Here is a 22,030-nt window from a genome sequence, read left to right as displayed (position 1 = left end):
ACGCTAAGATGCATTATGTGTAAGAGCCTGTATTTAAATGAGGTGTTTAAAGTGGCAACAGCATGAAGAAACGGCATAAAGATTTCGAAGCAGGCAGTGTATACTGACAAACCATTAGACTGATAGTTTATAAATTAAGCACAGCAACAGAGAACTCATTTTGGTGGTGGTTATAGCTTCTTGTTGGTTGAGGGGTTGTGTTTTCATTTTTACTTTTTCATCCAGAGTTAATTCTTGTGAAACGACTTAAAGATTTCACAACCTGACAATATCGTGCTTTCAAACATGCATAACATCAGATTTATCATCTTAACCATTTTTAATCCACAGAAAGAATTTTAAGTGATGAAGATAAACCATTATTTGGTCCTTTGCCTTGCAGACTGGTGAGTTTTTGGTTTACTCAGTGCACGGAGTGGGGGAGTGGGAATTCAGTGGTTCTGCTTGTCTGTAATCTGAAGAACTTGAACTGGTTGTTTAAGGATAGGTTCACTTCTTTCATAGTAAAACCCATTTTTTAATTTTTTTTTTAGTACGTTTATCTTATTTTATTTTTTTTTTCAATATCTGAAGTTTATTGTCAAATTGGTTTCCATACAACACCCAGTGCTCATCCCAAAAGGTACCCTCCTCAATACCCATCACCCACCCTCCCCTCCCTCCCACCTCCCATCAACCCTCAGTTTGTTCTCAGTTTTTAAGAGTCTCTTAAAACCCATTTCTTTATAATGATACAAGAATTCTTTATGATTTTCTTTTAAACAGAGTTGAGCTCTTTTCATCCAGAGATCTTAGTTAAATACATGAAAAGTGGGAAAAAACTAAAAACCATTCTAGTTCTTGAATTTTTAATGCTGTAATTAGAAATATAAAACAGAACACACCCTCTACCACATTTGACTGCCTTTTATGAGCAACATGTAAATAAGTACAGATTAATGTCAAAACAGTATAGTTAATGCTGAGAAAGGTGAGGAAGGAATATACAAAGCTTGCTAATTTTTACTGTGTAGTTAGTATCACTGCCAGCTATTCAAGTTTAAAATCATAAAACTGCCCTTAAGAACAAAATCATATCAATTTATTCATGTAGTCCACCTGGGGAGATTAAAAAATGCCTAGGCTCTACATGGGTCAATTAAATTAGAGTCTCTGGAGAGACTCTGGAGAGTCTTCACCTCTGCTACAGTGCCCTCAGCAGACTCCTCCTCTTTATGATGGCTCTTCAAGCTTTGGCTTCCCTGGGAAACCTCAGAGCCATGCTCTGTGAGTGGGATATCCCTCTTCTGTGGTACTGCCTCCTTCAGTTGTCTCTTCCCCCTTTCCTTCCCCTTCCTCTCTAGTCCCCCACACACACACATTCCTCCCCCTCCAGCCAGGGCTGTAGCTCCTTGAGTGCAGGAGGAGTGGGGTGAGTTTTCATTTTAAGATCCTCAAAACCAAGACTAATGCATAACAGGTCCTCAATACCTGTTGAACCAAACAGCATTACAAAAAAATTAGAAAATAGAGAATGAAGCAGGAAAAAAACTATCAACACACCACTTGTCTTTTTCATTAGTGTGTCTAAACTTGATTAATTTTGTTCCAGCTGTATTCTGCACTTCACATCAAGAATTTTCTCATTGCTGCTGCCTAGTCCCCCTAACAGTTTTTGATGGTTGCAGACACCTTGATTTGTTACATCCATCTTCTTGCCCATAGTCTTCCCAGTATTTAGAGGATTTCCCACATTTTCCAGCATCTCTTTAGAATAAATATAGAGAAATACTGCATCACATTCTTGAGAGTCTTTGTTGTTTACTATTTGTTTTGATGCATGTATCCTTTTCCATAGAGAACCAGCAGCTTGGTTGTAAGGAGGTAGCTTTGGTTTATTCTGCATACAATTAGATATTCCCCATTCCATTCATTCCATGTTAGAGACAGGTCATTACAGATGTCACGGATTCTGTGCCATACCAGCTAGAACGATCCTAGAGAGATCTCATGTGAATCCAGCTTTGCTTTGACTAGCTGTGCTTTGAACTAGGATTCCTGAAAGGAGAGAATTATAGTTGACCCTTGACAACATGGGTTTGAACTGAACAGGTTCACTTATATATGGTTTTTTAACATACATACATACGTATACACATACATATACAGTATATATATATATATATATATATATATATATACGTATAAACACATACAAAATGTGTATATAACACATACAGAAATGTGTTAATCAACTGTTTATGTTATCAGTAAGGCTTCTAGTCAACAGTAGGCTATTAGTTGTTAAGTTTTGGGACAGTGACAAGTTATATGCAGGTTTCAACTATGGGGGGAACGTGGTTCAACTCCCCCAATCCCCACATTGTTCAAGGGATCAAACGTACTTCATATGCTGGCTTCTTTGTTAATTGCATCTATCTCTTTATTTCAGGATGACTGTCTTAGGTCACTAACAAGGTTTGCTGCAGCACATTGGACAGTGGCATCACTTTCAGTGGTTCAGAGACACTTTTGTAAACTTTTTGCATGTGAGTATTAACATGTGTACCATATATGTTACAGTAATTTCTCATCTGTGATTTCATTTTTGGTGGTGCAACTTTCTCCATTATGAAAAATATTTTGGTAATACTGTTTGCCTTATGTACAAGTTCTAGCTTATAAGTTCATATATATCTTATAAAGAGATGAATATAAACTAGGGTATATGCATTTTAAAAATAATGTAATGCTTATGTTGGCATATGAGGTGTGCTAATGTATTTTTCTTTAACCATTTAGCATTGGTGCCAGATGACAGCCATGGAGACCTTCCATGCATATTAGATATCGACATGTTTCATTTGTTGGTGGGTATCTTGTGACTTGTGTTTGAAGTTCTTTATCTTACTATATAATTATATCTTAGATTTGGTGAGTAGTGTAAAGGCAGACAGGAGAAGTTGTCATCTGTCATTCTTACTACTTCTGAGTATAATTCTTTTCCAAAAGAAAATGTTAAGGAATGTAGTTGAGAGGCTTGACCTCTCTTATTTTGCTTTGTAACTGAGGTCAGTAATTTGACCTCGTTATGTTTTTAACCTATAAAGAAATAGAAGTAACACTAGTAATGTAAGGTCAGGCTGCTGCTGACCCATACAGTGTTTTGGGGCAGATGAATCCTGTGGTCACGTTACTTAGCAACAGACAGCCCTTTTTTGTGATTTAAGGAGAGCTATTTCTTCTGAGCAGGTGCAGTCTAGTACCGAGGCACACCACTAGCCAAGCAGTGGGTGGCTCACTTTCAGCCCCACCTCAACTGGGTCCCCTTACATGGGACACTGAGTGCACCCCCACACATAGCAACCCCACGTGCTGTCCCCTTAACCTTTTGGGGCATCAGATTCTGAACCTTTAAGTTGGTTAGTACCTATCTCATATGATTGTGTCCGAACTCAATGGAAGGAGCAATGTGAAGAACCTAGAACAAGGTGTCCCTAGTAATTGTTAGCCATTGTTACTGTTTCCATTGCTCCTGTGAAGACCACCACCACTAGCACCACTCGTCTGGGCAGCAGGAGGCTAACAAGAGAACTAGCATCTACTGTACCTGACCGTTTTCACATCCATTCTCAGCCCTTATATCCTTACTGCTGTGGTATTAAAAACATATATATGTTATCTCTAGTTTACCTGCAGGGAAACTGAGGCTCAAGGTGTTATCTAAAAAGCTCATAAAAAGAGCTGGGATTCATATCTAGATTTTTGTATATCTCAAATCCGTGTTTTTTTCCACTACTTACTCCCTAGAAAGATTTCAAGTGTTACCTTTATTACTACTAATAAGGTCGGTATTAGGGAATCACTGGGCCTGTGAAATGATGGTGCTTGTGAAGAGCCTATTAGTCTGTATGTCATTTCATTTCGCCAGTCCCAGTGGAATTTCTAAGATGTGTACCCTTTAAGAACAACGATTTCTGGCGGGGGGGGGGGGGCAGGTTGCGGGTGCAGGGGGCTGAGCTCTGAAGGGGATCATGTTAAGAAACTGGAAATGTCTTCAGCCATGGAAGGAAAGGTGACCTGTCTGACCATCGGCATCTGGTATCTAGGTGGGCTTGGTGCTCGCTTTCCCCGCGTTGCAGTGTCAGGATTTTTCTGGGATCGGCCTTGGCACTGGAGACCTTCACATTTTCCATCTGGTCACTATGGCACACATCGTACAGATCTTACTTACCTCGTATACAGGTAACTCCTCTTTGTCAGATTCTTGAAGGAGGAAGTACTTGAGCTTTCTCGATTAAACAGAAAAAAGAAGAGGAAGAGGTGTCTCGGTGAGAATAATGCGTAGATTATAATTAGGCTGCTTCTTTTTGCTGTTCACCCTCATGGGGAAAGTTTTCAAACAAATTCCTTTCTCCTATTAAAATCCCCTAGCAATGTGACTGTTTTCACTTACTCTTTATTTCATAAGTTTAGCTAATAGTTGAGTGCCACAGAATTGTTTAGCTGATTTTACTCACAGCCTGCTGCCTGGCACGCTGAAGTACATCGGCTTCCTCTCCTAAAGCCTACTGGCTCCTCGTCAGGACGGAGAGTGATGCTGCTCACACCCGAGGGATTAAAGTTCTTTGTATTTTGTGCACAGATTTTCATGTATGTGTTAAGTGCATGAATATATGTGAGTGCTGAAATAATGCGGTCATTCATCCGTTTAATAAGCAGATAGGGAGTACTGATATTTCCATATGTTTCAGAAGAGAATGGCATGGAACAAGAAAATCCTGCCGGTGAAGAAGAATCAGCAGTTCTTGCTTTGTATAAAACACTTCACCAGTGCACAGGAAGGTGAGGTCATAATCCTTACATGATAACAGTTCCCCAAATATGAGTAGGTGATAGCATGAAAACGGAATTCATTTGTTAAAAAAAGGGAAATTGCTGCCTGTTGACATGTTTAAAAGAGAAGATGAGGAAGTGAACCCCAGGACTTCTAAAATTTTTTTTTTTTACTTTTTTTTTTTTTTTAATGTTTATTTTTGAGAGAGAGTGCGAGCCGGGGAGGGGCAGAGAGAGAGAGAGAGACAGAGAGAGAGAGAGGGGCACAGAATCTGAAGCAGGCTCCAGGCTCTGGGCTGTCAGCACAGAGCCCAATGCGGGGCTCAAACCCACGAACCATGAGATCGTGACCTGAGCCGAAGTCGGACGCTTAACCAACTGAGCCATCCAGGCACCCCAAGAAATTTTAATATACTAATGTGATTGGAAGTCACTGAGAAAGGAGTAACATGCAGAGCTTCCCACATGTATTTGGCCACGGAACCTTCTTTTGCTCAGAGGATCTGGCAAAGTACTATTCTAAAGTATATGTTGTCTTGTTAGGAATTTTATTTAATTTTTTTAAATGTTTATTGTTGAGAGAGACCAAGCGAGCGGGGGAGGTGCAGAGAGAAGGAGACACAGAATCTGAAGCAGGCTCCAGGCTCCCAGCTGTCAGCACAGAGCCTGACGCAGGGCTTGAACTCACCACGAGATCATGACCTGAGCCGAAGTTGGACGCTTAACCAAGTGAGCCACCCAGGCACCCCAGATATTTTTAAACTAATATGTAGGACTGGCCAGAGTGCAAGGGAATTATTAGAAATCCACGTATTGTTGGAGTCATTGTGACTTGTTACAGCAGTTTCCTTAGCTTTTTAACAGTGTCTGTTAAACAGGTCATAATCTCATGGTTTGTGAGCTTGAGCCCCACATCAGGCTCACTACTGTCAGCACAGAGCCCGCTTCAGATCCTCTGTCCCCCTCTCTCTGCCCCTCCCCTGCTTGCATATGTGCGCGCGCGCTCTCTCTCTCTCTCTCTCTGAAAAATAAAATAAACACTAAAAAAAATGTATGCCAAGGACCCTGATGTTTATTCTTGGACTGAGTTATCCCATTTCTGAGAATACATGCTAATAATGTATTATGAGAATAATGCTAATAATTCAACATATAGAAAAACCTATAGGCGGGGCGCCTGGGTGGCTCAATTGGTTAAGTGACCGATTTCAGCTCAGGTCATGATCTCACCGTTCGTGGGTTCGAGCCCTTTGTTGGGCTCTGTGCTGACACCTGAGAGCCTGGAGCCTGCTTCAGATTCTGTGTCTCCCTCTCTCTCTGCCCCTCCCCTGCTCACGCTCTGTGTCTCTCTGTCTCTCAATAATAAATAAACATAAAAAAAAAAAAGAAAAAAGAAAAACCTATAGGCATAAAGATGCACACTCTGATATTGTTATATTAGCAAAGAATTTAAAGCAATTGCAGTGTTTGCTTGCAGAGGAATAATTTGCTGTAGGTTATGTATTCCAGAATATTACAATTCTAAAAACAGTCATGGTTTATGATGTTCTGAAAAACAAGCTAATTTTAAATTTTATATGTTACAGTTAGAGCTATGTAAGACATAAATGAGTGTGAAAATAGTTTGCCAGAATGATAGTGTTGATAAAAGGTTCTAGAATAGTGGATAGTTTTTTATTTCAGGTATTCTGTCTATATAGCTATATTACTTTCATAAAAATTTTTTTAATGTTTATTTATTTTGAGAGAGAGCACAAGCAGGGAAGGGGCAGAGACAAAGAGAGAGAATCCTAAGCAGGCTCTCACTGTCAGCACGGAGCCAATGCAGGCCTCGATCTCACAAACATCAAGAGTCAGACGCTTAACTAACTGAGCCACCCAGGCGCCCCTACTTTTATAAATTTTAATAACAACATTGGAGGCTATAGCATTATTTATACCAGACATCTGTAATGGGGCTGCCCACTTTTTTAAGCCTCTGTTCCACTGATGCCAAATAGCAGTTGTCCCTGTTCTCATACTGTTCCAAAACTAAAATGACCTTTTCTCATTAGGTTTCCCAATTATTTTTCTCTTTTTAGTGCCTTGAGAGAAACACCGTCTGGCTGGCATCTGTGGAGGAATGTCAGAAATGGAATCATGCCATTCCTGAAGTGTTCTGCTTTGTTTTTTCATTACTTAAATGGAGTTCCTTCCCCACCTGAAATTCAAGGTAATTTCTACTTTCTTTCAAAGTGTGAGAAAGGTATGTAGTCTTTCACTCCAGCAGTTTATAATTAAGGTGCCTTATCAAAATGAAAACTTAGAACGTAGCTAATTGACTGTGGTGATGTGCACCATTATAGAATAAAAATGCATACTTATGTATAGGTCTGATTTTATTTGGATCTCAGTAAGTGTACTATTTTTGTACATTATTTTGTCCTATTTTTGTACATTTACGTGTACAATACATTCGTTTGGCTTTCAGATGTTAAAATGTTCAATTTTATGTTACTTGTAACCTGGGTTCTTCAGATAATAAAAGAGGAAAACTCACAACGTCAAACGTTTCTTGACTTGAAATGTGTGGCATTAATGTTCAGAATACCCCTAATTACGCATATGTGATTTTAATGTAGGAATTCATTTGCTATTTTCAGTTGATTCCTATGTTCTGTTTTGATTCATTTCACAAAAGTGTAGTACAAAGGCAGACTTGAAGTTTATGGTCTTTGTACCTCATAGTGCCTGGCGCAGGCCCTGGGGAGCCTCATGTAAGGCTGCCCTCTCAAAGTCCGTTGACCAGCAGCTTCGTCCAATGAATAGTCTAGACTTCCTAATCATTTGCAGCGATGATTAAAGACAGTGCTTAAATCCATCTCTCATGATGAAATCATCTCCTGCTTCTGCACCGCTTTCTACTTTTCCAGAGCACCCGTGTGTTATGACTGTCACTTAATGCTCACACATAACCCCAGTGAGGTAGATCGTGCTGGTCACCATTTTGCAAACGGCAAAACTGAGTTACCAAGAAATGGTGACCAGTTTGGCGTGGGAGTTGTCTGGCTCCACTCTCAGCTGTGTCATTTCCTGTGGACCCCTTCCACGTGCCCTCTTGTGAACTTCTACCAGTTATGTATCTAGTAAATTCAAACTCTTTCATCGTGCCCTTTTTTTTTTTTTCTTTAAGCTCTGCTCTTGTTTACTCTCCTACAGGATCTACTCTTAGTTGTTATATGCATCACTCTTTTCTTCTCCATTTGCAGTTTCTGGAACAAGCCATTTTGAACATTTGTGTAACTACCTTTCCCTGCCAAACAACCTCATTTGCCTTTTTCAAGAAAACAATGAGATAACAAAATTACTGATTGAAAGGTAATGATTACACACTCTTCTTCCATTAGATTGAGTAGTTCTAAGGAAACAAACTTAGATTTATCACATATTACAAAATTCTCAGATAGTGAGCCTGTGTGATCGATCAGTCTGTGTGATTTATTCTATAATGATTCTATAATGATTAGGCCTTCTTAGTTAACAATTTACCTTTGTGGTTAGGTTTTTGCCAAGCTAGTGAACAACATAAGCAGATTTGTTTAGAAGGAGAGTAGTGGTAGAAATGTTTATTTCCTTATATTAACTTACTTGTTAAGGATTCTGTCGTGTAGATTTTTGGAACTGAAAAACCTTGAGGGTTATCTAGTCTAGTACCCTCGCTTTATATTCGAGAAAATTGAAGTCTAGAGAAAGTTACTTGTCAATCATGTCAAGTTAGTTAAGATGAAAATTTGGCTCTTTTACCCATAGAATGGGAAATATTGGCAAGTCATATATCTGATACAGGATTAGTATCAGAATGTATGAATATATGGCCAGAATTCTTACATCCCAACAAAAAAGCAACTACCCATTTTTTTAATGTTTATTTATTTATTTTGAGAGAGAGCACGAGCCAGGGAGGGGCAGAGAGAAAGGGAGAGAGTCCCAAGCAGGCTCCGTACTGTCAGCATGGAGTCCGACCCAGGGCTCGAACCCACAAACTGTGAGACCATGACCTGAGCCCAAATCAAGAGTTGGACACTCAACAGACTGAGCCACTCAGGTGCTCCAGAGCAACTACCCATTTAAATAGAAGCAAAGGAGTTCTCCAGAGAAGATACACAAATGGCCAATTAAGCACACAAAAACATGCTCAACAGCACTAGTCATTATGGAAACACAAAAAAGAACCACAGTGAGGTACTACTTCACAACTATTAGGATGGCTATAATCAGAAGGCAGACAACAATAACACATGTTGATTGGCGAGGATGTCAATAAATTGAAATCCATGTGCATTGCTGATAGGAATAGAAAATAGCACAGCTGCTCTGGAAGATAATATGGCAGTTCCTCAAAGAGTTAAACATAGAATTATCATATGATCCAACAATTTAACTTCTAGGTATATATTGCAAAAGAATTTCAAACAAAGACTCAAATAGATACTTGTACAACCATGTTTAGAGCAGCATTATTCTTGGGAGACAAAAGGTAGAGCAACCTAATTGTCCAACAACAGATGAGTAGGTAAATAATATGTAGTTTACATACAGTGAAATATTACTCAGCTTAAAAAGGAAGGAAATTCTGACTCCTACTACAACATGGATGAATTCATCTTAAAAACATGCTAAGTGAAAGAAGCCAGTCACAAAAGAAAAAATACTGTGTGTTTCCACTTATATGAGGTATCTACAGTAGTCAAATTCGTAGAGACAGAAAATAGAATGGTGGCTGCCAGAGGCTGGAAGAAGGGAGGAACAGGCTAGTGTTTAACAAATACAGAATTTCAGGATGCCTGGGTGGCTCAGTCAGTTAAGTGTCTGACTTCGGCTCAGGTCATGATCTCGTGGTCCGTGAGTTCGAGCCCCATGTCAGGCTCTGTGCTGACAGCTCAGAGCCTGGAGCCTGTTTCAGATTCTGTGTCTCCCTCTCTCTGACCCTCCCCCGTTCATGCTCTGTCTCTCTCTGCCTCAAAAATAAATAAATGTTAAAAAATAAAACAAAATAAAATAAATAAAATAACAAATATAGAATTTCATTTGGAAAAGTTGAAAAAGTTCTGGAGATGAGGCTCCTGGGTGGCTCAGTCGATTAAGCATCCAACTCTTAATTTCTGCTGAGGTCACAGTTCATGAGTTCACACCCCTCACCAGACTCTGTGGTGACAGCATGGAGCCTACTTGGGATTCTCTGTTTTCCTCTCTCTCTGCTTATCTCTGTCTCTCTCTAAATAAGTAAATAAACATTTAAAAAAAAAGTTCTAGAGATGAATGGTAGTGATGGTTGCCCAATAATGTGAATGTACTTAATGCCATAGACTTGTACACTTAAAAATGGTTAAAATGGTAAGTTTTATGTCATGTATATTTTGCCATAATTTAAAAAGAATTTAATAGGAGTATTCTAACTCCAAATACTAAAAGGTTGTCGTTAATTCATACTGGTTTTTCCAGAGTGTCTCAAATTAGTGGGGTGATAGTTAGGCTTTTAGAAAATCACAGGTCATATTCTTCTGATTTTAGAAGTTGAAGCAAAATGTGTATTCCTCCAAGCTTCTTTTGATGCAGTAGATATATTAAGGCAAAAAGGTTTATTTTTCTCTTACTGGATTTAGAGAGGAAAAAATTCTAGTTCTAACCCTTCAAAAGTTAAGTGTTTTTTTTTTTCTATTTACTTTGAAGTTGGTGTCATCACATTGAAGTTAAAAGATATCTAGAAGGTGAAAGAGATGCTATAAGGTAAGTTAAAGATTATCAAAGATTGGGGGCGCCTGGGTGGCTCAGTCGGTTAAGCATCCAACTCTTGATTTCGGCTCAGGACATGATCTCACAGTTGGTGAGTTCGAGCCCCTCGTCGGGCTCTGTGCTGAGAGCACAGAGCCTGCTTGGGATTCTCTCTCTCTCTCTTTGCCCCTCCCTCCCTCCCTCTCTCTCTCGCCCAAAAAAAAAAGAAGATTATCAAAGACTTGGTTGGGTGGTGAGAGGTAGGCAACAAGCAGGTTGTAAGTGTGCCATTCCTTTAAAATTGACCTCCCAGACCTTTATAAAGTAATTCCAGGAGGTAGAACATCCTGCTTTCATACTTTTTTCTTCTTAGTCTAACGAGAGTTTATAAAAGAATCAGATTTATGAGGAGCGCCTGGGTGGCTCATTCGGTTGAGCATCCAGCTCTTGATTTCAGCTCAAGTCATGATCCCAGGGTTGTTGAGATTGGGCTCTGTGCTGAGCATGAAGCCTGCTTAGGATTCTCTCTCTGTCTCTCTCTGTCTCTCTGTCTCTCTCTCTCTCTCTCTCTCTCTCTCTCTTTCTCTCTCTGTCTCTCTGTCTCTCTGTCTCTCTCTCCCCTTCTGCCCCTTTCCCCTGCTCCCATGCATGCTTTCTCTCCCTCTCATTAAAAAAAAAAAAAAAAAAAAAAAAAAAAAATCAGAATTATGAATATAAGTATAGTGCATTATTCTTGGCAGAAGAAACAAATAGCAAAGTTACTGTGTTTTAGAATGTTAGCTTTTTTAAAAATGTAGGTCCTGATGCACCTGAGTGGCTCAGTTGGTTGAGTATCCAACTTCAGCTTGAGTCATCATTTCACGGTTCGCAAGTTCGAGCCCCACATCAGGCTTGCTCCTGTCAGCCTGTCGGCACAGAGCCTCCTTGGATCCTCTTTCCCCCTCTCTCTGCTCCTCCCGCACTTACACTCTCCCAAAAACTAAATATTAAAGTAAATAAGATAAAAATTAAAATGTAGCTCCTTTTCCAAGTTTTTGTTAGCTTTGTTTTTCCCTTTTATTATGGAAAATTTTAAACTATCCAAAAGTATGAAGAATAATATGAGGCTCCACATTCCTGTCACTCAGCTTCAGTGATTATCAAATCATGCCTTTTTTTTTTCTTCATTCACTTTTTTTAACCCCCTTCATTCCTTTTTGACATTAGCTCTATTTTGATTCCATAGTAAAGTGTGCTATCCTGGGTGATGACAAATGTATTTCATCTGTTAATCTCTCCTTGGTTCTGTTGTATACATCATCCATAAAAATCAGAAAGCCAGAGGAGATTGGCTGTTCTATTTCTTTGATATTATAAATAGCCTGTCCCAAATCTAGAGATGATAGCACCCTAATTTTAATAGGTTGAGCCATGTGGAATTCTGATTGTTATAAGTCAAAAATGGTTGAATATCGCCAGTTTCATATGGTTCAACCCTACTGTCATGTGGGACAGTAGTTCTCTACTTGAAGTATACATCATAATAACTTTGGGAACTTTTTACTCAGGCCTAGAGGTGCCTGACTGACTCAGTCGGTAGAGCATGAGACTCTTAATCTTGGGGTCATGAGTCCAAGCCCCACATTAGGTATAAAGATTACTTAAAAATTTTTAAATCTTAAAATAAAAATACCCAGGCTCCTACCTACCAAATCCAGTTTCTCTAAAGTTGACATGTGTGTCTCCCCAAAATTCCCCCCAGGTGACTCTGGAGTAAGATCTGTCTCAGTAACTCCCCCCCGGCTGTCTGTCCCTGCAGTAGGGACAGAAGGGGCAGGCCATGTCGCACAGTGTGTGCTGGGCATAGGTGAGCACTGAGAGCAGGTCCTCACATACCAGTTGGATTTGGATCTTTTACCTGAATTAACTTGTCACAGAACCAACAGGGCCTGGTATCGCTAAAGAAAGTCTGTGTTTTCTACTGCCTTCTCTCCTCCAACTCATTTCTGCCTCAAGATCACCCTTAGTAAGCATATCTTTTGTGTCTTACCCTGAATTGTATGGTTGGGCTCTCCATTACTGTGCTGTTTCCTTAGAAGCCCAGGGAGGAGTGTCTTCCCTTCCTTCTCAGAGCTCCCACATTCTCACTTTAATGGGGCAGGTACTAAGTACTGTCTGCTACCTCGATAATGTATTCTGAGCTCTTCAAGTAAAAATGTAAACCCTAGGGCCCTGTGTTATTTAAGAGGGCCTTTTTCTGTCCCAAAAATAAATAAAAAAAAAAAAAAAAAAAAAAAAAAAAAAAAAGAGGGCCTTTTTAGGGGCACCTGGCTGGCTCAGTGGAAGAGCATGGGACTCTTGATCTCGGGGTTGTGAGTTCAAACCCCATGTCGGGTGTAGAGCTTACCTAAAAAAAACAAAAGATAATAATAATAAAGACACTGCATCAAAAAAACCGAGTGCTGTTTTAATTTCTGACTATGGCTTCTCATACCACTCATGCCACTGTGGTAACACCCAGTCACCCAGATTCAGTGTTCATTTTTTTTTTTTTTTAACTAAGAGTTACCTGTCATTGTTATAATAGGACTTCTAACTTGTTTTTTATGTGTTTTTGTTGGTGTGTTTTGTTTTGTTTTAGCTATCCAAGAGAATCCAACAAATTAATAGACCTTCCAGAGGATTACAGCAGCCTCATTAATCAAGCATCTAATTTCTCGTAAGTTCTGATATTCAAGTGTTGAGCCTTTCCTACCATTGGAAGCACTCACTTCTCTACACAGAATTTAAGGGATTTTGTTGTTGTTCAGCCTCGTTTGGGTAGGGGAATTATAACGTTGGTTAGAGTTTTACCCTGCCCGACTTGTAACAGCATCATTCCAGCACGCTCCAGAATAAGATACGAGAAACGGGGCAGTGGGGGACAAAATGTCACTACGGGTTATCTAAATAACCATTTACACTTTAATAAGAGCCCTTGGTAATGTTTTTAAATGTTTGACATAGAAGCAGTATAAATAATAATCCATAGTATGAAAAATGGAACGTTACTGGGGCGCCTGGGTGGCGCAGTCGGTTAAGCGTCCGACTTCAGCCAGGTCACGATCTCGCGGTCCGTGAGTTCGAGCCCCGCGTCAGGCTCTGGGCTGATGGCTCGGAGCCTGGAGCCTGTTTCCGATTCTGTGTCTCCCTCTCTCAGCCCCTCCCCCGTTCATGCTCTGTCTGTCTCTCTCTGTCCCAAAAATAAATAAAAAACGTTGAAAAAAAAAAATTAAAAAAAAAAAAAAAAATGGAACGTTACCTAGACGGTTGAAGCTGCCTTGTGTATTTCTCCCCTGGTGCTTCCTCCTCCCCTCACAGAGATCTACTGTCCTCCCAAGGTGTTGAGCCTTCCTGTGCATGTACACGTTAGCCGCAAATGTTTATATTCCCAAGCAGCATATATTTATTTCACATGTTCTAGGCTTTAAAATGGCACTCTACTGTATATACTCTATAGTTTTTGTCACTCAGCAAACTTCGTTAAGAGTTTTTATACATTCGACATACATAACTTATAATTCATCACTTCTCCCTCTTGTGTAGTATTTCATCACAGGATAGCAGAATTTACATGTTTTTTTCTCCTATTGATTTTACTTACTGCTTCTCCAATTGTTGATAGATTATTTCCCATCCATGGTTTTTGCGTGAGGTGTTCCCAATTTTAGAAATAAATTTGCCTGGGCCATAGAATATAGGCCTCTTTAGCTCTACTTGATATTGCAAAATTTTTCTGGGATGGCTTTACCACCGTCAGCTCTTTAACCACTCTTTGTTAGAGCAATGACTTGAGCGCTTTCTGTCCCATGGAGGTGCCCCAAATCAGGTGGTGATAAGAGCAGAGCCCCCACTCTGTGCCTTGTGTGTGGAACTCTGCTGTGCTCCCAGAGCTACTGCTGTCAGACGGAACTGGAAGGGGAAGACGTGGGAGCCTGCACCGCTCACACCTACTCCTGTGGTTCTGGGGTGGGCATCTTCCTCAGGTGAGGCCCGCTGGGCACTTTTTCCTTCGCATCTGCCATGGTATATGAATGTTGAGGGACAGCACAAGAAACTACTGTGTTGCAAAGAATTTTGAGACTGCTGTTCTCCTGTGTTTTACTCATTCGAGGAACAGGGGAGCTTCCTCTCGTCACAGCTCATATTTGGCTCATGCTGTCTCTTTGCTGCTGCTTCCATGGTCATCCTTCCCACCTCCATGACAATTCAGTTCTGCTTTCTTTGTGCCTCATTCTAATGTGAAACTGTCCTTGGTTTTCTGCCCAAATCCAATCAGAATTACTTCCCTTGTTTCCTTATGGCTTGGGATCCATACATATCGCTGGCTGATGTATATACTGTTGACCCTTGAACAACACGGTTTGGAACTGTATGCAAGTCCACTTATATGTCAGTTTTTTTCAGTAAATACAGTACTGTAAATGTATTTTATCTTCTTTCTGAGTTTCTTCATAACTGATAACATCTTTTCTCTAGCTTGCTTTGTTGTAAGAAAACAGTAAATAATACATAAAACATGCAAGATGTGTGTTAGTCATTGTCTATGTTATCGGTAAAGCTTCCAGTCAACAATGAACTATTAGTAGTTAAATTTTGGGGGAGTCAGAGCTTATACACAGATATTCAACTGCACGGGGAGGTTGGCACCCCTAACCACCGTGTTGTTCTAGGGTCAACGATGGTTGTATATATTAGACAATATACAGCCAATACTTATTAGTGACTACTGTGTAGTGGGCTTTGAGAATGCAGTAGTCAGCAAGACAGACAAAAATCTCTGCCTTTGTGGAGCTCATTTTCTAGTGTGGGAGATAGAAAATAAATAAGGCTGATACGAATTTAGTGATACACTCAGAGGACAAAAAGTAAAGCAAGGAGAGAAATATGAGATGGCAGACGAGGAGTTGGATTTTTAGTTAGGGAACCAGGGAAGGTTCCCTGAGAAGGTGACTTTTGAATAAACACCGAAAGAAGTAGGAAGAAAACTCTAGGCAGGAATAGCAATTGCAAAATTACTGGGAAATGTGCCTGCTGTGTTCAGGAAACAGCAATGAGGCTAGTGTCGCTGGAGAAGTGTGCACAAGGGGAAGTATTGTGGGGCCTGCTATGTCCTGGTGACATACCAGAGTCAGATGGAAGCCAGTTCAGGGTTTGAAGGAGAGAAGTGACATGAGTGTGAGCTCCCCTGGGGCATAGATTATATCCGTATCTTAGGTATCTTAGTCCCCTGGTACCTGACAACTTCTTACACATGACAGGTTCTCAATAAACGTTGAATTGAGCTGAATTATTAATACACAAAAAAGGTCAGGCAAACCTCTCAAAGGGTTGGGGAGATCCATTTTTAAATAGCCCTTAGGAGAAATATAAAAGTAGCATTTTCTCTTCTCTGGCATATTTCAAAATTCTTTTGGTCATGTACAGTGTTGCGTTGTGTTTCAAGTCAACCTAATTCAGAATGTTTTTGTACATTTTTTCAATGAACAGTTTCTTCATAATAGCTGTTAAAATAACAGTCACTATTTTATGCTTAGAAGTTAATGATCTTTCTCACACTTAATTTTTTAAATGCTAGTGTTATATGAGTCATCGATTCCTAACCCAAAATGTCCCTTGCTGTATTGCCTTACAATGCAATCGTTACTGGTTACAATACAATCAGTTTAATTACTTTTAAAACTTGGGTGGATGTGTTGATACTTTAAGTGTCTCTGCTATAAATGCTGTTTCTTCTCTTCCAGCACTAGTGTTGTTTATTTTTATAAGACTCGAGTCCATTAGGAACTGAATCCAGACATCCGTTACTAATCTAGAATGTATAAACGGTCTCTCTACAGAGTACGGGAATGTCAGGTGCTATTTTTAGCTGGCAAAACCAAAGGCTGTTTTTATTCTCCTCCTTACCTTGATGACTATGGGGAGACTGACCAGGGACTCAGGTAAGGGCCCATGCTGGGGGGCTGGGTTGGCTGACCCTGGGCCTCCAGAGCCTTCAGTACCTGGTGAATGTGGTAGGCCTGAGTGAGGTCTGCCTGCCAACAGCCCAGGGGCTGTAGACCTTCTGTTCTGGTGGAGGTGGACTCTTCCAAGGAGGGCACCCTGGCTGCCTCGCTCGCCATTACCTTTCCCAGCCCTCAGAATTTCATGATGGCCATCAGAATAGACAAGAGGAAAGAATAGGAGAGAGTACAACTTTTTCCATTTATCACCCCAGAGAACCGTTGAAATGGCCATGTGGCATCCACAGCATCAGAACACTGTGGCGATAGCCTGTTGTGACTTGTGTGGCTTTGTATGAGGAGACCCAGTGTTGTTCAGGTGATATAAAAGAGCAAATCTTAATTGATGAGAGATGTGTGTGGGGCTGGCTCTCGGTAGAGCATGGAACTTGACCTCAGGGTTGTGAGTTCAAGCCCCACATTGGGCTTGGAGCCTACTTTAAAAGAGAGAGAGAGATGCGCTTATCTTATTAACTTAAGAGCCTGGGAACAAAGAGAACATAACAAAACAAGACAACAGTATATGAGGCTTAATCACTTCTCCTCTGGCTGCTTCTATTATATCATAAGAAAATGCTAATGACACTTCCCTCAAGCACTATAAAAGAACTTCTTTCAGACCATCTTTTCGCCCAGAGGAGGTGAAAGTCTTAACCTAGACAGAACCATCCAGCCTTGGGGCGGAGGAAATGAACGCCTGGAAACCAAAGCAAGAGAAGTAGGGGGCTGCTCCGGGCGCTCAGCTGCAAGGTTACCTGCATATGCCACCTGGTGCTGGTTCTCCTGTTGCCCCAAGGAGCGTGGGCTCATACGATAAAGAGCCCTGGTTAGCGAGTGAGAGGACCGGTGTGCCCTGAAGCAGGAGCAAAGGCCACCAGCATGAACTCACCAAAACCTTTGCTTTGGGTAAATTAGACCCAGAAATTATTCACATTTGGCTGCTTTGCTTATTAGACTCTGGCTGAAAGACAGCACTCCGGGGAACATTTTTACCCTTGCAATTTTCCTCCCATTCCCTCCCCTGCCTCCTCCCTTCTTACTTAACATTTTAGCAGCAAAGTAGATGATGAATGGGTAGTTTTAGCTTCTCCCCCTACACCCTCCTGCCCAGGCCCACCCTCCCTTCCCTCACCCCAGTCTGAGTTAAGTGTAGCTCGCATGCGTTTTTCCTCTTCTTTTCGGCACTTACTCCCTTCAGATGCTCCTAGCCAGCCTTCAGAGCTAATGTGTTATTAGCCACGGTCTCATGCAGAACAGGAATTTTGCAGAGGATCTTAAACCAGTACTTGTAACTGTTCCTAAATCAGGAAAGGTTGGGGTGTAATAGATGAATAAACAGAATGCATCCTGAGTGACGTGCGTCTTTCTTCTAGACGGGGAAATCCTTTACACTTGTGCAAAGAGCGATTTAAGAAGATTCAGAAGCTTTGGCACCAACACAGTATCACGGAGGAAATTGGACATGCACAGGAAGCAAATCAGACACTGGTTGGCATCGACTGGCAGCATTTATAATTACTTCACTACCAAAAACAGAAACTTGGAGTTTTATAACCCAGTTGGCTTTTCAAGAAAGAGAATAGGAAATAAATTCTACTGAATTTGGAAATCAATTCTTTATTTAAGCTTTCCTTCCTAGTTTTGTTTTCATAGTTTCTGGCTCCAGGGACTGATGAAAATCACCTTCCATCAGCGGATTTTCTTGCACTGTTTGCTGTGTCCCTCAAACGTAACTGCTTGAGTTTTAGGATCCAGCGAGAAGCACTCTCTTCCCCAGCTGGGCACGACCCTTTGTGGGCATGTGACTGTGTTTGACCATTCCCAGTAGTCTGAGCCATGTTACATTACTGATCACAAGGAACTCCAGGCCTGAAGCTGATTCGACAGCGGCAGGAAAAAGTCTCTGTGGTCTCTCGGGGTCACACTTCTTGGTCCCTTTCAGTGACTCTCACCACTGGGATTGGGTCGCTGTCCCCTCCGCTGACGGGACCCTACCTCTAAGAGCAAAGCAGTGGATCTTGAAAGCGGCAATCCCTTGTCTCCATCGCTGTGAGCGGGTTGGGGCATGTGTGCACCTGTGGGACGAAGGGGAGAGGCATTTGCTTCGTATGCTGGGTGGTTTTCAGGGCTATAGAAGTTGGGTTTTTTTGTTACATGGTTTTTGGGTTTTTGTTTTTTGTTTTTGGCAAGACTTTTGGCTTTGAGAGAAAAACTCATTTTAAAGGGCTTTTTGAAACCTTAGAATATCCTAATTTTTCAGACAATATATTCCCATTTCTAAGACTAAACCGAGAGATTGTATGCATCCTGAATCAAACACTAGGAGAAAAAATTAGAACTCGGTGTTTTGAGGTTTCCCTACCCCTTCCAGCATTTCCTGGAATAGATGAACTGCTGTTTACCTGCTGGCTCACTTAGTACATTCCTGGGACAGCCTGTGTGCCCAGGCTTTTTATTATTTTTAAACATTATTGTTCTTACTAAGAGGTGCCTTCCCAGAATGATAGCCACTTAGTAAAATAGCTTTTAACTCTTAATACTACACAGCCACTCTTGTTTGATACATGTGTGCTGAGAGCTTGAATATCCACGGAGAGTGATGGCAGATTTAGTGGAGGAATACATTCTGAGCCTCTCCGAGGTGGGGCTAAGGGACAAATGAATCATAAGAGGGTCTTGGATTTTTTTAGCCAATGAAAGTAACCCTTTCACTCAGTCCGTTTTGAATTGCATCTAAAAGTTCTGTTCCACTCAGCTTTGCATACACTGCAGTAAACCCAGGAGGAAGATCAGGATTCCAGACTTTAGGCTAAAATAAGTGGGAATGCAGAAGCCACATTCACTGCTTCTTCCACGGTAGTGTGTGACAGGAACCCATCCTCTGAAAGGATGACCTTAACCCTTTTTGCTTGGGACTGGCTCACCCAGCTGAGAGGAGGACCAACAGGAAGAAAATCCAACTTAGGACCCAGCACTCTCCCCCGTTTTCTGGCCTTCTGTTCATAAGATCTGAGGCTGTGGATGGCACAATGATTTTAATGTTTATTTTGGCCTTTTTCACATCCCCATTCCTTTAGCGTTAAGTCCAGCTTCTTTTGGCTTTTCTCCATATCTTCACCAAGCTTAAAGTAAGTCCAGGTTCCCTCTCTGTAAATGGATTATAAACATTTTTACCAAATCATAACAATACTCTGGCTTTCAGGAATGACTTCATAGAAGTCTGTTGTTAGCAGAGGGTGTCCCTGGATTTCATTCTCTGAGAATGTCAGGGAGTCTGATGAATTTACATGAAACAGCAACACACGCACCCTTCCAGTTTCTGGTGTGTGCATCATTAAGCTAATTGTCTTCCCTACCTAATGGATCATCTTAGTTTTTATGATTTTTTCCGCATGTATTATGTTTATTGTAGAAATGTTTATATAACATCCTTTCCATATCAGGGAAAATCATATCTGTTTAATAAATTGGCCATAACTTTAATATCTGTGGACATCTTGTAAAATTTGGAATGTATCATATGTAAAAAGTTTAAAGATATCCAAATAAATGCTTTAGGTGTTGACATTACTTTGAGTCTGCCTACATTTTCTTTGTTTTGTTTCGCACACTTAAATGCCATGGAAATGTTCCCCATGTCACCTTGCTACAAATAAAGTGGAACATCTTTATTAGCTTGAAAATTAAGAGGCTTATATTATTAGTGTCAGTTATGGCCATTAGCCAAACCAACTTGACCTTACCAGAGAAAGCTGGATCATCATTTCAGCTGATTAAGCTTCATATTCATTGGCTGCAACAGCTCGTGAACTTCTGAACCATTTTGAACCTCGAATCACTGGGGAAACAGAGCACTCAAAGTCTCTTCCAGGTATATGACCTGTCTTCAGGTTTATACTCTTCTTGCTCTTTCTTCCCTGGTAATCTTCAGGTCCTTGTTCTTACACACTCCCCAGACATTCTCTGCTTATGAGAGACACGTGGAGGAAGGAAGCTATGTCCTTAATTTGCAGGAGAGTCATTGCCTACAAGAACTCTGCTGTGCTTTTCAAAATCCTCTTAAAACAGAAGGCATAAACTAAGAAAGCAAGGTTTCCATGTGTTCTCCCTGTCTTCTAGCTTTTAATGCTGCTCCCAGCTTACTCTCTTCCCTGGTCCAAATGTCAGCAGTTCCAAGGGTCATTAAGCCCTCTGACACACTCCTTGCTCTGTCCTTATTCTTGTTTTTTTTAAGTCAAGTGTATTAAGGTATTTTACAAATAGTAAAATTCATCCTTTTTAATGGACAGTTTTATGTATTTTAACAAAGGCATACAACTACTGCTATCAAACAGAACAGTTTTGTCTGCCCAGGACGTTCCCTCAAGCCCCTTTTGTGGTCACTTTCTTCCCCGGTCCTGACCCCCAGACAACCACTAATCTTCCTGTCCCTTTGTTTTGCCTCTTCCAGAATGTCCTATAAATATGTATCACATGTAGCCTTTTGAGCCTGGCTTTTCTAAGAAGACTAATGCATTGGAGAGTCATCCGTGTTCCTTATGGTTGCTGAGCGGTGTTCCACTGTGCAGATGTTTATGCAGTTATCAGGTGTGAAGGACATTTGGGCGGTTTTTGGTGATTATGAAAAAAATGAAAATGTTATTGTGCAGGTTTTTGTGTGAAACTACATTTCCATTCCCCTTGGGTAAATAGCTAGGAATTTTCTCCTTCTGTCTTAACCTGCTGTATTCCATCTTTGCACAACATTCTCTAACTTTGCTGTTTATATTCATCCTCTGTTTGGAAGGACAAAACACCATCAGAAGTTAAAAGACTGATGTTTCCCCCTCCTTCAAGCAAATCTCCTGTCCACTGAGGACCAGGAAGGCATCCCTCTCCCCCTGGTCTTCCATACCATTCGCCCCCACATTCCTGTCCCTAACACACGGTGCTGCTGGCTGGCCACCCTGTCATTGGGAGCCGTGTTCTCCTCTAGTAGCAAGTCAGAGACCCGAGTTGTCTTGGTCTCCCTTCCCTCCCCCACTCGGCCCTGCTCCTGGCTAAGCTGCAAACCTGCTGGCCTAGCATTACAGGTGCCCGGACAAGGAGGGAAAGGGGAGCGTGCCGAGCAAGCACCTAATCTTATTAACCTATATTGAGGTTACTTGGGGTTTATTTGCTGGTGGTTCAGTCCTGGGCTTGAACGTGTTGCAAGAAGCTATGGGTTCTTGAACTGAAGCCACAGATTCCAGCACACTTGTCTTCCTAAATGTTCAGAATAAGCAGCTAGTACCTACTTCTTCACTCTGGAGAAAGTGTTTTAAAAGTGGAAAAGGCCTAATGTGCTGTCTTACCTCTCACCCTGCCCCAAGGAAGGGCTGCCAGACTTGAAAACCTGGTTGAGTCCCCTGGGAGAAATGAATTTATACTGGTCCCAGGAAAGCCTGAGGTTAGACACAAGGAAG

General features: G+C 41.1%; 1 protein-coding gene across 4 annotated transcripts in view; it reads left to right on the top strand.

Annotated features, from left to right (window-relative positions):
• Positions 1 to 20,156, top strand: part of UBR2 (ubiquitin protein ligase E3 component n-recognin 2) — a 123,921-nt gene extending 103,765 nt beyond the window's left edge. For 3 of the 4 annotated variants that reach the window (XM_053905002.1, XM_053905001.1, XM_053905000.1), the window contains exons 36-47: positions 331 to 386; positions 2,432 to 2,528; positions 2,782 to 2,849; positions 4,089 to 4,224; positions 4,734 to 4,824; positions 6,897 to 7,027; positions 8,064 to 8,172; positions 10,525 to 10,581; positions 13,187 to 13,264; positions 14,400 to 14,570; positions 16,425 to 16,526; positions 17,960 to 20,156. In XM_053905002.1, the coding sequence (XP_053760977.1) occupies positions 331 to 386; positions 2,432 to 2,528; positions 2,782 to 2,849; positions 4,089 to 4,224; positions 4,734 to 4,824; positions 6,897 to 7,027; positions 8,064 to 8,172; positions 10,525 to 10,581; positions 13,187 to 13,264; positions 14,400 to 14,570; positions 16,425 to 16,526; positions 17,960 to 18,101 (1,238 nt within the window). In that variant the 3' untranslated portion in view covers positions 18,102 to 20,156. The remainder of the gene's footprint in view (positions 1 to 330; positions 387 to 2,431; positions 2,529 to 2,781; positions 2,850 to 4,088; positions 4,225 to 4,733; positions 4,825 to 6,896; positions 7,028 to 8,063; positions 8,173 to 10,524; positions 10,582 to 13,186; positions 13,265 to 14,399; positions 14,571 to 16,424; positions 16,527 to 17,959) is intronic. The other variant, XM_053905003.1, reaches the window with a different exon arrangement.
• The last annotated feature ends 1,874 nt before the right edge of the window (positions 20,157 to 22,030 follow it).

Source organism: Panthera pardus, unplaced genomic scaffold, assembly GCF_024362965.1.
Source record: "Panthera pardus isolate Hobbes unplaced genomic scaffold, ASM2436296v1 HiC_scaffold_17, whole genome shotgun sequence".
Taxonomy (NCBI): Eukaryota; Metazoa; Chordata; class Mammalia; order Carnivora; family Felidae; genus Panthera; species Panthera pardus.
The sequence above is the reverse complement of the archived record's forward strand: the minus strand, read 5'-3'. Positions and strand labels throughout refer to the sequence as shown.